Below are 14,470 nucleotides of genomic sequence, written 5' to 3' on the forward strand. Positions count from 1 at the left end.
TCCATTGTTCGCTGTGCATCGAAGCAAGCTATACTGCCACTATGGTGTAAGGTTAAGGCACCAGACTACAGGGATGGGGTATATAAATTATGATCTGTATTGGGTATGGGGATAATAGCTTTCCCTAGGTCATCTACTCTTTTGCCAGTTCTACTGTGTCTTTCTCCAGCTCACAGGGAGAGGGGACTTCAGATCACTTCTGATCATGCCTCTTTCTTCCTATACTTCAGATATGACCTGTAGAAATCTCTTTCTTAAAAACGTTTCATGCGTCTTATACTTGGACACAAAAAGAAAACATACATCAATTCTCATCTATTAGCTCAAATGCACCAATCAAAATTGCATAGAACTGTGGGTGCATTTATTCATACTTTTAAGTGTCCAGAATGTCCAGTTTATTTTCAAGCGCTAACCAGAACACAGCTTTTCTGGTGTGTGCACAAACCGGCGGGAGTCTTTCAGATGCAGGAATTACAAGTAAATGCCCCCTGCATTGTGCACCTCAATCAATGACTCAAATAGACGACTCACCTGGATTTCCTCTTCCATCTCTCAGTTCCTCCTGGGGTAAAGTTTTTTTATCTGGAAAATTGTGTGCACTCCAAGAAGCAGCAATTGTATCTCCTGAAAGACACAAAGATAGGAACAATACTATGAAATTTCAGAAGAGCACCACCGAGAAGTGGGTGGAACAAACAAGTTACTTACCTTGGATGACACATTTTCTGGTAGAGACTCTAACCACACACTGCGTGCCTTGTGAATTTCCCCAGACATGAGACTAGATCGGGAAACTTTTTGTAACAATTCCCTCAGACCGTGACAGGTGATGTTGTGCGGCCCCACAGTAGGCTCTTTTCATGCAGTACCTCCGCACACATACGTCTGTTTCTTTCTGATCTCTGCCCGCATCGACAGACACAGATCTACTTGAAATCAGATTATTGGAGTGTGCATACTTCTACATTTGGATCTTATTAATTGGCTGCCCGAGTCCATTCCACAGAAAGAGGAGGAGGGTGGGTCAATGAAGAATCTGCAGTAAGAGTCTTTACCAGAAAAGGTATTAACGAAGGTAAGTAACTTATTCTTCTGATAGAGACTTCTAACCGCAGATTCCTCATCTTCTAAATAGATACCAAAGCAGTACCTCCTTGAGTGGCAACGGACTGGCTCAGACCAGGCCATCCTTCAGGACTGAGTGGGTGATGTGTCTATCCTGCTAATCTGACTGTCCAGGACTGAGTTTTGCTCAGGTGCAAAACTAGGCCCTGCTGCTGTGACAAACGGTCCTACCAATGAGGCAGTCAAATCGGGAGACGTGCTTATGGCTAGAGGTTTCAGGTACCACAACCCCTTCACCCAGTCTGAAGCCACTAGGATGACTTGGGCCAGTCCTTCTTGATCTTTTTCAGCATTTTGAGGAGAATAGGGAGGAGCGGTACGGCATACAGGAGTTCCAATGCCAGCTGAAGGTGTCTCTAAGAGAGGACTGCCTTGGGAACTCCAGTACGCAAATGTCTGCATACTGCCTGCCTCTGCAATGGTGAATAGATTGAACCAGGGTTCACCCCTTTGGTGGCAGGTTCCACGTGCCACCTCTGAGTATAACCACCACTCGTGATCTGCTAGGCAACGATGAGTGAATTTATCCACCCTGGCATTTAATAATCCTGCTAGGTGTTGGATGTCAAGGGAAATGCCATCAGCATTCATCCACTTCCATATATGTAGAGTCTCCTAACACAGAACAAACGACCCCACACTGCTCTGTTTGTTGCAGTTTCACATGGCAGTCATGTTGTTCGTGAGAACCTATACCTGTTGCCTTTAATGGTTGGAGGGAACACCTTAGGTACCAAGATAATTGCTCACAACTCCAGCAGATTTATGTGGACGAGAGCCTCCACCAGAGGCCAGTGTCCGCTGATCTCCACCTCCCAGATGACTTCCATCCTAGCAATGCAGCATCAGTCATGATGGTGAGTTCTGCATGGGTTATGGAGCGAGGCCTGCAACAGGTCCAGCTGTGTTTGAGCAGCCACCACTGCAGATCTTTTGCAGTCTCTTGAAAATTAAGCTACTGAGACTTCATAACCCACATGTCACCTGGCGTGGTCCACAAGCAGGAGGCCACAAGGCCCAGAAGCCTCGGAGCTACTCTCACAGGAGATACAAGTCAATGGTTGAAACATCAGGATCATAGCATGAATATCATGGACACATTGAAATTTAGAAAAGCATTATATTGATGGAGGCTCTAATGAAGAGGAGCTGTTGTGAAGGGGTCAGGTGTGTCTTTGACAAGTTGATAGAGAAGCCTAACAATGTCAACAGGTCAGCCATCGTCAGAAGGAGTTCGACACATGTTTGAGGTGAACCTGCCTTCATTAACCAGTTGCCAAGGCATGGGAAAATTGGCAACCCCCGCAGATGGGCTGTGACCTCCACCATCACTTTGGTGAACACCCGAGAGGCACAGGCAAGGCCAAATGGCAGCACAGAGAACTGAAATTGATCCTGGGCTTCTTGAAACAACAGATAATGCCTGTCGGACTGCAGAATGTGAATGTAAAAATATTCATCCTACAAGCCCCCGTGCTACCATCCAGTCTCCTGGATGGTAGCACGGGGGCTGGTCACCACAAATGTGGGAACTGCAGAGCGTGTGACTACTGCCTTGAGGGCTCGAGCTTTACCCACAAAACAAGAACATTTAAATTGACACCTTTCACAAACTGCAATAGCACACAGGTCATTTATGCCATCACATGCCCATGTGCTTTGACATACGTGGGACAGACAAAACAAAAGTTAAAAACTAGAATTTTACAACACATGTGGGTGCCCCGTTGGTAGAACACTTTAACAAAGAAAAACCAAAGGTTATGATGGACGGAGCGTTGACAATACAAACACTCACCCCAAGTCAACTGATCTGGGTTTAATCCATCACTGTTCTTTAGCTCACTACGCCACCCCAGTTCAGACATGGCCATTTGCAAATCAGTCTGACCTTGTGCCCGTGAACACTTTAACACCCATAGCCACACACCAGAAGACATCAGGTGGAGGGTCCTAGAGAAAATAACACCTAGTGCAAGAGGTGAATCTGTTACTAAATCACTGAATTACAAGGAGTGTAGGTGGATATACACCCTCAATACGGTGCAGGAAGGGTTGAACGAACTAGAGGAGACAGCTAAGCAAATGGGGCAGCTGTAACCATATGGGCTTACAACCTCATTTTCCTGTATTTAAATTGAATTAATGCTGTCATACTACTTGTGTTATGAACCTGGTGCGCTTCTTTGCGCTTTTTCAGTGGTTTATATACTATGAAAATGACACACTGTAAAATCTATTGTAAGTCTGTATCTTGTGATGATAATATTGCATTTGCATGATTGTTATTCCATATGATGAGCATTCAGTTGTCAGTATCGTGTATGAATATTTGTCACATTTAATGCCAACTTTTCAAGTTATATGCGCAGATATTCTGCCACAATTAATATGGTAACATACTCTATCGCAATAAATAGGACCTAATCCACGTCGTATTTGTTGTAAAACATCCCAACTGGCTATTCTGAACCCGTGATGGCTTCATGTGAACAGAGCGTAACTCTTTCTGTTCCTCAGCAATCTAACAACGCTTGCGTACAAATCAACGCCTGCGTTCTCGAAAGGTAGGAATCCGTTGCCTAGCAATGCAGACAACACTTACGTGATCCAGCGCGTGCCTCGGTCTGTTGCCTACTAACAAGTTGACGCTTACGTGCAACGGCGTCCTCGAGGTTAATTAACTTGCACCAATCGGCCTGGTCCTTACTGGATTGCCGATTACAAGGTGTGTGAGCGAGCGGATGGCTACAGTTCTCGCTTCCAGATCGATAGACTGCATTCACGGGAATAGGTGAGACTGCCATGATGGTTTATGAACATCAAGCTCGCTAGTATTCCCTTTTTAATGCGTAGAAATATCACGCCGACTACGCAACCATTTTCTCGTCCACAGATCGTCCGATTAATACGGCGACCTGAGTCTCAAGGAGCAATTCAATTATTTTCCGGCTCTCGGAGGTCCCCTTCAGAAATATTACGGGAACCACTAGTATCAATGACTGGGTGAGTCTTCACCCACTTGTATATGGAATATGTTCACCATGCTGAGGGATAGAGCGGATATGGATATATGTTAATGCTCTTCATACGCTCATTTAACCCCACAGATTTGAACAGTCCACTACGCCCGAAATAACTTCCACAGCGATAATCCTAGTGTCTAAACTCACGAAGGCCCTTAGGTGAGTTTTCAAGTAGTGAGTCCCACTCATCATTCTTTTTCTCACTCTAATTTTGCAAATCCAATCTGATAACTGACCTATCTAACCAACAGGCGCTTTGCCACTGCCCCATGTCCTGAAGAAGACCCGCCCCAGACCCTCAACTAAGGAGTCCATAGGGTCGATATGTCGACGATATTGAAACCACTGGACCAGTACAGGATATCCAGTTTGATTTTAGCCAACCTAAGTGGATTACTGGGATAATTATAACCAAATACTGGAACTGGCCAAAAAAAGACTTTCCTTTTTCTCTCCCCCTCCCTTCACTCACTTGTATATAATCACGTTTGAATGTCACTATTTCACTATATGTCACATTATATTCACTCAATTGTATAATGCGCCGTTTTTAGAAAGAGTATCTGTAAATTGTGAATACGTTTTGATTGAATAATTCTTTTGTACAAACGGGGTATTTATTTATGAATGTATAATAATTCAAAGATTAGAAACGGATGGTTACCCTGAACGCTTTTGGTTTTGGATTTGCATTGTGAGTAAGCTCCTCTTTTGGAGCATTGTCTTAAGTAACCTTGTGACTAATTGAACTGTGAGAAGATTTAATTCATACATTGAAGTAATCAGATTGCATACCCGACAGAACCACTGTTTATACTAAAAAAAAAAAATCCTGGATGCATGGCAGACAGAACTTGGGCCAGAGTGAGCATCTTGAACTTATCCTTCCTGAAGAAGAAGTGTAGAGGCCACAGATCAAGGACAGGAAAAAGGCCTCTGTCCTTTTTCGGCACCAGGAAATAATGGTAGTAGCAACTAGTCCTGATCTTTTATGCTGGCACCTTTTCTATTGCCCTCTTGTCCAAGAGTGCTTGACCTTCTCCATCAGGTATGGGCAAGTGATTCTCCAGGAGGTGTTGTGGTGCAGGTAGAATGTCCAGAGGATAGGACAGAAAAGGTAGGGAGTGTTTTTTATGATCTTGAGCATCTATTGATCAAATATGATGATTCTCCAGCCAGGCAGGTAAAAGATTATACGACCTTTACTTGGCGATTGTGAGCAGCACAGGACAAATTAAAGTGATTTTGAGGTGGCTGCAGGAGGAGGGGCTCGGGTTTGAGTCGCTTGTGCTCCTAAAGGCTTCCAGCTTTAACTTCGTAAGCACTGGGACGCCTATTGTTCCTGATGGCAATATCGTCTCGGCCTCTGTTGGTAGTCCCTACCAAGGCCTCAAAAGGGACGCTACTGCTGGGAGAACTGTTAGAGCTAAGCTTGCTCTCTCTGAATCTCAGGGATGTGTCTGCCTTCGCTCCGTAAAGCACAAAGCTGATGAAAGACATGTCCATGAGGCTCTGCTGGACAAAAAGCCCATGCAGCTAAACCAGGCGTGGGACCTAAGCTCTACGCTTATACGGACAGCCCTACCCATACAATTAGAAGTGTCCAGACAGGATTTTATTGAGTATTTTGCAGCAACCTGGTCATTCAATATGAGTCATTGGAAGGTTGGTCAGAGTTCCTGTCGGACAGCTGGGAAGATGTCCACCACTTTCTCCAATAACACATGCAAATATCTGCTCAGAAGGCATGTTTTACTGATAGAGCGTAGCATGAGGCTGGTGAAGGAGAACATTTGTTCCACAAATATCTCCATCCTATTGAACTCACCATCAGGTGAAGTGGCAGTAAAACAACTGGGGGTTCAGGAAGTTGGGAGATGCCTGTACCATTATGCTTTCTGGAGTAGGGTGTTGTAGCAGAAAAAATGTCCAGGTCTCCATGAGCAGGCCTTTGCCGCCTCACCACTTGCCTACAGACTGAGGGGAAAGATTCTGGGTTTGCCCAGTGTGAGCAAATGGTGTGTATTATAAGGTGTGGTTGTGCAACCTAACTGTGCAATACACTTACCAACTTGTTTAGGTCCAGTAGGTGTTGTCTGTAAATATCCTCAGCTCAACCCAGGTAGCTGTGTCACTGAGCAGCAAGGCTTACACAGAAGAACAAGAGTAAAGCATTGTCACGTGGCACATAGGGACATTGTCGTTTTTCACTAACTTAGCATGAGCACGTTGCGGCTTTCCTGCTACTTTGCACACGTTACTACACGCCTTTATTTTTTGCAATCATTTCAAAGACTGCTTTCACATGAGAACTCATCGCTGTGTTTGCTCTCTGCAGGTTCCTGGGATTTTTACTGAACATTATGTGCAAGGTCGAACAACAATGCCCCTTGTTATTTGGTTCTGGCAAGTCCTTGGCCCTTAGACAAAACATACCGATGCAGCTGTTGTTTGGACAGCGTACTTGGGTTTTTAGTGGGGTGCACGAATAAGTGAGACACACTTGGAGAGGGACCTCTCCAGGGAGAGGAGCGAGACAGCACCCATGATGTAGATCTACCATCTATAGGCTAAGGTATGGGGTCTGCTGACAAATTCCTGAGATGTTCAATTATATAATAATACTTCTTCTTAACAAGGGGAGGGAGGTTAGGCACTATAGTCATTTCTTCATTGTCTTTTTATGATGCCATCTACGTTCATGATTTATGAACTGACTGCTATGCTGACAATATTTGTACTATGCATTTTCCTGCTTGTTCTGGCTTGTATACTGCATGTAGGGCACATTAATTAAAAGAAATATTTTAAACTGTTTTGTGTCTCTGTCACAACTTATTGTGGACCAAGTACAAGAGAGTGAGCGTAAGAGTGTGTCTTGTTACCGCGATTCCTGAGAGATCAGGGGTGTTCTGTTCTGGGGTGTCTAATCATTTGTTTCTCTGGGAGTGAGTAGGAGAACAAGTGAGACACCATAGTTAGTCGGTCCTGGGTTTGTGGGTACCAAGGGGGTGGGAAGACTCAGTCCCTATACACCAAGGTCCCATTTCCTCCGCATAGTTCTGTATTTGTGCAGAATCCCAGCATTTTAAACCGCAAAAAAATAATTTCAGAAGAAATCAACCCGACACCTGAGAAATCCAAAACCAATTTATAAAAATAGACTATATTTTTAATCAGAATTTAGATACTAGAATGAAAGTCGGCGAATTGGACACTAAATAACTCTTTCAAGGAAAACTTAGGTGTGTCAATGCGGTTGGTTAGAAGTACTTGGGGTGACCAATTAAGACAGGGAGCTAGTCAAGGGGACCATCAAGGTCCTCAAGAATAGCTACCTTCACAAGGGAAACATTCCTTCACCAGTTCCAGGTAATTTATCCGCACTGCAATGGATTCCTATGGAGTGGCCCTGATGCAAGGGATGAAGGATGCTGCAGATGCTCTAAGGATGTAACGGATGCAGTGGGTTCATTGAGGGACTCCCTGAATTGATTCCGCGGTCCATGAAGGTGATCAAGTGGTCCTCATTGCAGGGTCGATGTCCCACAAAGCTCGCTCCAGTCTGGCCAAAGTCCAGTCGCCAACAGACTACCATCTTCCCATAGTCGCCGCCACAGGCCGATCCTGCCTTAGTCAATAACTCACCTACTGACGGTCCCAGTGACGGGGTGCGGCTACCTCAGGGCTACACACCCCAAGGGAAACCGGTTTGGATACTGGTTTCCCCTCTCTGCCTCCGTGCCAGCAGGTCTAACTTAACAATGGGGCAGCCCTCCCCCCGGTGCTACGTATCTGCCCTTTGAAGCCTGCCTTTGGGGGCTAACCAAGAGGTGACACATCTCTGGCCTGCAACCCCCTTCCCTCCCACCCCATTGTTCCCCTTCCAGAGAGGTGTTAGCACGTCTCTCCAGGAGGGCTCCATGTGTGGAAGGCACAAGAGTTTTAAGGGCAACAAGGTGCACACTGCAAAAAGGTACATTAATTTCGACTTGAAATATAAGTCGGGCTTAATGTAACAACTTGTTTGATACCATGGAGTGCCCATTTTGGTCGCACTGTTCCAGAGTTAGCACAGCTGAGGGGGTCAGTGTGTGACCCTGTGCTCGCCAATTAGGTGACTAAGTCTTTCCACAGTAAAAATGGTTGTTTTGCGTGTTTTACTGTCAGAACATGTAAAGTACATGTCCTGCCTAAGTCATATGTTGCACCATGTCTTTAGGGCTCGGTAAGCCTGCCAGAGGGGTGACTTACACACATATCCACAGGAAGTGGTGGCTCTGTTATTGCTTTCAATGGCAAAGTCGGGTTAGCATTGCACTGGTGCTCTAACAGTCTGCAGTGGCAAACTGGCAGACTTGTTTTACTTGGGGGGCCTCGAGGGTGGCACAACCAGTTCTTCAAGCCCTCGGGTACCTCTCTAACTTACATGCCAGGGTGCAATTTACTATGACTTAAGGGTAAATTAGCCATTTTCAATTGGGTATTGCCAATTCGACATACACTTTAGGGTCAGGTTACGTCTGGTTAGCAGGCCTCAGTGCACTGTCAGAGTTGAAAACCCAGCAGCATCAGTCAAAAACTTAGGGGTGACTATACAAAGAAGGCATTTCCTCCTACCCAGTTACCCACCAGAACATCAGTCAAGCCCTTGTTATAAAGGAGCAGAGGTTCCTGGTAGGATTGGGCTGGGTTGAGGATCTCCGTGAGCACATTAGTTTTGACCTTTCGAGTCAGTAGTCGGTCAAGTACCTCAGCTACTATCTGCATTAGTGTTGCAACGCAGAGGTATTCCTCAGAAGTCATATGAGCACTAGGGGAAGAAAAGCCAATGCCTGGCGAAGGTATTCATACCACAGGCATCCTCAACCACAAGCTGTCAAAAATATTGCCATCATCATACTGGTCGCCATCATCATTGTTCCCAATATCATACTGTGAGGCATAGTCTGGTTCAGAGTGGGCATAATGTCTAGGTCTGGCTGGTGGGACGTGGGTCTTTAAATCCGATAACTATTGGGTGTGTTTCCGGCAACAACACTTGAGCAGGTGGCATTGATCGTGGCACTCGTGTTTGAGTTGTAAAAACAACTCCGAGGCCTAGAGTTGTCTGAAGCATGTGCCACTCCAAATGGTGGGAGTGGCAGGACAGAGGAAATCCATGCTTGGGTTTATTATGTTTTTTGTGGGACTAATTAGATGAACCTTAGTACTGTGACCTTAATGGCCTCTGAAGCGTGTCTGAGGTTTTGACTTCATCTGGGACCGCAGTACCTTCAACTGTGAGGCCTTTCTAGACTTATGGAGCTTGTCAATATAGAGTTTTGCCTCGCGGTCACGCACAGCCTTCTTGCAGAATCTTGGCGCACCACGGACATGACCGGAGTCGTATTGTATAAGCCAAGGCACCATAGACAGACATTGTGAGGTCAGTAACAGATGTCTGCCTGTTACAGTCATAACAAGGTTTAAACCCTCTAATCTTAGTGACTGACATTGTCTGCAAATTAGTTGTGGGTTTTGAGGGGCAAAATCTCTTTCAAAAGTGACAGGATTCAAGAAGTACCGGATCTGCATCTGTAGATGAGAAAAGAAAGGAACTGACGTCAGTGCGTGGAGGTGGTGCATATACAACGGTTGATGTCACATTCGGAGCAGGATGCATCCCGTAAAGAGTCACACAATGCCTCCTGTGGAGGATCGTGGGAATTGCTCCAAAATGTTTCCAGATACAACCAATTACTCTCAGCCGCATCCCAGTCCATCTTTTTCTTACCCACGATGCCACCTCTGATTAGACCTAGACATAAAGTCATCAGTCTTGATCTTGCTCCATTAGGAACAGTCCAGCCCGAACTGCCAGGCAGGTCCTCTCTGAACTAAGACACAAGCAACCCAAGACTGGATTCACCTGAACTGGACCTCGCTACACAGGTGCAGTTCAGATCCAGTGGCAAAGTGAGCATGGGACCTACGTCTGACCATACCAGTTGCACTGGCTGCATCGCACTGAACTATACAAAAAATCGTGATAGTTGGGATGCCTGAATGAATTTGAGCCACTGACAATTACTCGGGCCACATTGTTGTTTTGCCCACAGTGCCATCTCAGATTTAACCCAGCTTTATCCAAATCCTCCTTGATTCTGGCCGATCCTTCACTGATGAGTCCCAAGTAGGTCGAAACCGGTCTGCAGTTGCTTGGGGTACCTCCTGGATAGGGTCTCGACTAGCAGTTTAGGACAGACTGTTCCCATTGGTAGCAGGGCGGGTACTGATTTGCATAAGGCGGACCTTTGCGTAGAGTGGCACGGTTGGCAAAAAAACACGTACTGGAGATTAATTCAAGCATTCCATTCATCACCTTGTTGTTGCAGTTTATGTAAATAAGTGCAAGCTTCAGAGCAAGTTCTAAAAGAAGATCAAAGGTCACACAATAATCCAAAACATTGAAACATTGAGGTTTACATCAGTATCTACAGCATTACTCCTTTGCAGTCGGAAATGCAGTTCTGTGACCATCGCCAAATTGTTTGCCCGATATAAACTTAGGTGGGTAAGATAACAATAGAAGTGCAAGTAATGGATATACATTGTTTTCTGGATTTGACAGAACATGGAAGGTGCATAGAAACATTAATATGTTTCCTTCTAGAAATTCTGTGGCTCCCTCAACATACAAACAAGGCATGTCATAAGAACTGTGTAAGATAAACACAACATGTTAGACGCACTGCCACCGCATACAGGGTGGCGGACCCGTCACAAGTCTGACAATAAACATAAGGAACATTCCTTTGCATTTGCGATTGGACAATGCATGGGACGAGCCTATAACATACAGTAACTGGAACAGAAATGGGTATGGATGCATGAAAGTCAGGGACATCAGCAACAAAACAGATACCTTTCACATGCTGGATCCATGAATGATCCACTGAAGGAGAAAGAAAAGAGGGATTAGGGGATTAAACCAATGATATGGTTTGTAAACCACAAAGCAGTAACCACGCAAAGAGAACAAATGATGAATGAGTCGACTACTATAGCTTCAGAACACAGACACAATACTATCCTTGCATCGGATTGGAGAGTCATTCCCATGCACATTCCAAGTGTCCACAGTTCACTCACCTACAGGACTATGGACGAGTTGCTGTGTCCCAGGGTTCTGCTGGTCCAAGGAACAAATCTCCACCTCGTCTTTGATTTTTGAAGAAATATCTGCAGATTCCGGAAAAACACATAAATGGTTATTTGAAAAAAAAAGGAAAGTGAACGCTGTAGTGCATGCAAGGACCTCAATAAGCAAATCACAGATGAGAGATTTTTATGCTAGCACCATTAGAAGGTAAAAGAGGTTGTAATGCTAGGAATACTTTAAGGAAAGTGATCTTGGAACCTGGAGCTGCAGGCAGCAGATACTTAAAAACATCTTCAATAATCTTCCAAACCTCCAGATGGTTTGGAGCTGTTCTAACATATAAACCTACTGGGCAATTCTCCTGGGTACTCGCTCTGCAGTAGTAAGGACTTTAATCGACTTGCAACCCAGAATTGCTCTTTTGGGCATTATGGAAGACGTGGGTGGACCCCACAGACATAGTATGCTGGCGGCGATGGGTACCCTAAATGCCTAATAGGACATAGCCCTCTACTGGACAGTGACCACAGTGCCCTCCCACCAGTGGCTTGGAAGAGGGGCATGGTACGGTGTGGAAAACATGAGAACTTATTTACAAAGCGAGAGGATGCCCCAAAAAATTCCACAAGGTTTGGGGAAAACAGTGGGACTCCTATTTTTAAAAAAAAGACAAATAGTCTTCCAAACCTAACACAAGCACTGGGGGTTAGGAGTGCATTTTAATAACACACACAAAAGACAACAGTCTCTGTTCCATTACTCCATAAAGGAGCTGGGGGTGTCTACATGTAGACAATTTATCATGTGCCCACAAATTCATCATGGGGAATGACGAACTAGGATTTTCTGGGTGAAGACAGGGATTCCTCTTTCCTGTGGGAGTCCCTCTATCTATATAAATGCATCTGAGAGTCTTTATAACCATTTTTTTGCTAGCTGAACCTGCTAATGTTTATAGATATCTGTATCTCTGCTTTTCTCTACTGTGTCATATCTGTTATTAGACTTATACCCTTCTGTCGGCCCAGCTCACAATACTAATGACTTTTAATTAACCTAATGACAGCCTCACTCAAAATTGAGGCCCAGTGTCCTTGATACATTTGGACTGTGAATGTTTTTAAATTCTTCGACTATGGAACAATCTTTTTAATGCTCTTGGAGATCATTACTATTGCAAACTCTTCTTCTGTACTGAAGGAAAAATCAATGAGTGAGTTCTTCGTCAGTCTCTGGAGGCGAAGCATTGGTCCTGCTCTTCTGTCACCTTCCCATTTCCATTGACTCCACACTTTCAGGAGAATGTGCTCTTGACCTCTGACGCCTTTAATGATTTAAGTCACTTGTAATCTACATCTTGGCTTTCCTTACTACTACTTCATAGTCAGAGCAACTTCTTTAGTACAGATCATACAGATCTTACTACTATCCTGGCTGCTGTCCTAGACTGTGTTTCTCTTGGAGTGGATCTACAGCATGCTTTTACAAACTGTGCTGCACGCTAGGGAAGGTTTGGTGAGCTTGTATTTGTGTCCAGCTACGAGCACGCTAGCTAGTTCCACTCAGCAGTGGAACAGCTTCAGCACGCTCAGATGACATCTGATGGGGCTCAAAGTCACTCGCCAGTATAAGGAGTAGTTTACTTTATTAGTCTCTTGAGGATAGTGGATTGTCTTGTCCGTTTGTCCACTAGAGCTCTACAATATACTGGCTCCCTTAACCTGAATGACTGTTCTTGTTGGTACAGTGATTCTTCTTAAAGCGCTGAATGGCAAGACTGCGCTATGCAAAACAAATTCAAGAAAAATGGCTATGTAATTCCACAGGGCTTACCTGCTACTTTTAAATAGTGAACTTGAAGCTGGCCTGTGCTGGGCAGATCTGGGGTCTCCTTCCTGCCTGTGCAGAGGTGATCAGTGATTTTTGGATGAGCGCCCTCCCTTCCATCTGTGGTCAAAGGATCCTTTGCACTTGGGGCGCTCTCTCTGCTTATTGCTGACACGTGCAATTCTGGAACTGTTACACCAGAAAACAGAAACATCGTATTGAGAACGTACAGTGAACCACATTCAATAGGAAATAGTTTGTTTTACCATCTACATTTCATTATGTGTGACTTTTAGAAAGAGAAAAGTGATAGGTCACGCACGCTATTGCATAATTCTACTAGGATCTTCTTAAGAACTGTCCTGGTTTCTGATCCTGACAAGGCCAGAATGAAAGGCATAGCTAAGACTTTAACCCTTCATTTCATAATATATTGCTTTAATAACTCTCCAGTTTAACTGTAACACCACCGTGTCTTATCTCCTCTTTCTATCCACTTGCAATGGAGGCGGTATGTTGATAGTACAGAAGGAATCCGGCTTTTCAACGGAAACAACACTCCTTGGAGTTACGGAAAGACTGCAAGCCACCTAGACTCTGGAGACACAGTGGCCCTCATACTACTTGACTTAAGCGCGGCTTGTGACACGGTGTCTCACACCGTGTTAGTGAAAGCCTTAAGATCATTGGGAGTTATTGGGTCGGCTCTTAACTGGCTTATTTCTTTTCTCTCTAACCGGACTTTCCAGGTCTTCTCTTCAACAACCAGTTCCGAAACCCATTCTTCACCTTATGGGGTTTCCCAAGGTCTCCATTTTTAGCCATTATTGTTTAACATATACGTCAGACCTTTGGCTGATATTGCGGAAGAAGCCGGGCTGCCCTTGTTCTCCTATGCGGACAACACCCAAATTATCTTCTCTCTCTCAGTAGAGAGGGCGTCTGAGGCTTCTCACCTCCAGTTGGGCTTGGGTAAAATTGCTTCGTGGATGCAGGCAAATTATCTCAACCTCAATGAAGAGCAGATCGAGGTCTTGATTCTAGGGAAGAATAAAGATCTTTGGGGTCCTCAACATTGGCCTACTGAAATGGGTGCTCTTTCTCAGCCCTCCCGCCAAGTTCGTAACTTAGGCTTCATCATCGATGATTCATTAACTATGCAACACCAAGCCGTAAAGGTGGCTGCAACATGCTTTACCATCCTGAAATGTCTTAAAAAGATTATATGGATGTTGCCTGATCACACCCAGAGAACCGGAGTCCAGGCTCTTGTCACCTCTAGACTGACTACGGCAACATTCTTTATCTGGGGACTAACAAGGATGTGACACATAAGTTGCAGGTG

The 14,470-nt window shown here is 44.8% G+C and overlaps 1 protein-coding gene across 1 annotated transcript in view; it reads right to left on the bottom strand.

Moving 5' to 3' along the window:
- Window positions 1-14,470, bottom strand: part of LOC147700329 (uncharacterized) — a 160,530-nt gene that overhangs the window by 53,170 nt on the left and 92,890 nt on the right. The window contains exons 4-8 of the mRNA XM_086936306.1: window positions 13,132-13,314; window positions 11,289-11,378; window positions 11,062-11,091; window positions 10,488-10,565; window positions 535-627 (exon numbers count right to left, since the gene is read on the bottom strand). Coding sequence (XP_086792432.1) covers window positions 535-627; window positions 10,488-10,565; window positions 11,062-11,091; window positions 11,289-11,378; window positions 13,132-13,314 — 474 coding nt within the window. The remainder of the gene's footprint in view (window positions 1-534; window positions 628-10,487; window positions 10,566-11,061; window positions 11,092-11,288; window positions 11,379-13,131; window positions 13,315-14,470) is intronic.

Source organism: Lissotriton vulgaris, chromosome 8, assembly GCF_964263255.1.
Source record: "Lissotriton vulgaris chromosome 8, aLisVul1.2, whole genome shotgun sequence".
NCBI lineage: Eukaryota > Metazoa > Chordata > Amphibia > Caudata > Salamandridae > Lissotriton > Lissotriton vulgaris.